We start from the raw sequence: 765 nt of genomic DNA, 5'->3' as shown, positions 1-765 counted from the left end.
TTTTTTTTTAAATGGTGCCCCTTCCCTCAAAAGCGGAAAAAAAAAAGGGGGGGCACGCACTCCTTTTGTTCTTTTTTGTTTTTGTTTTTGTTCGCCTTCCCAGACTTTGATATTTTTTTCTTTAATCTAAATTCGGTAAAGGCATTCTCCTACCGCAAATTTAAAGATAAGAGACGTAACATTCATTAAACCGAGAGAAGAAGAAGAGAGAAAAAAAAAGGGAAGAGAAGACGAAAAAGAGAGATTTGTTGAGATTTCAGGCTAATTCGAAGCCAATTCCTTTTTTTTGCATTTTACATCATGACGGTTGAGGAAACCCAACCTCAAACAAACAAACAAAAAATAAAATGGCGAGGAGATAATTAATGAAAAGACGTTGCCAAGGAGGCAGCGACGGGGTGAAGCGGTGTTTTTCTTTTCTTTTCTTTTCTTTTCTTTTTTCTTTATTGTTTTCATGTTTTGGTTTTGGTCGTCGTTGTTGTTATTTGTCCGTTTTCGTTTTCTTTTTCTTTTTTTTCTTCCTTTTCCCGTTTCCCTGAACCCCATTACCTCTTCCCCTCTTTTCTTTTTTTTTCCCCCCCCCCCACATGTACATGTGAGGAACACGATGAAAGACCTCATTTCACTTCAACATCTTTCATTCCCATGAACTCAATCACATACTTTTTTTTTTTTTTGCAATTTTACATATTTATTACAACCTCAAGCAAACAAACAAACAAACAAACACACAAACATATATTTGTAAATATATGCAGGCATGAA

At 35.3% G+C, this 765-nt stretch overlaps 1 pseudogene across 1 annotated transcript; it reads right to left on the bottom strand.

Moving 5' to 3' along the window:
- Positions 1-185: 185 nt before the first annotated feature.
- TEOVI_000271200:pseudogene lies at positions 186-595 on the bottom strand (annotated as a pseudogene). The gene is given in 3 exon segments: positions 186-278; positions 280-582; positions 584-595. Coding segments are annotated over 3 exon segments (408 nt in total).
- Between the last annotated feature and the right edge of the window lie 170 nt (positions 596-765).

Source organism: Trypanosoma equiperdum (assembly GCF_001457755.1).
Source record: "Trypanosoma equiperdum strain OVI genome assembly, contig: ctg_596, whole genome shotgun sequence".
NCBI lineage: Eukaryota > Euglenozoa > Kinetoplastea > Trypanosomatida > Trypanosomatidae > Trypanosoma > Trypanosoma equiperdum.
The sequence above is the reverse complement of the archived record's forward strand: the minus strand, read 5'-3'. Positions and strand labels throughout refer to the sequence as shown.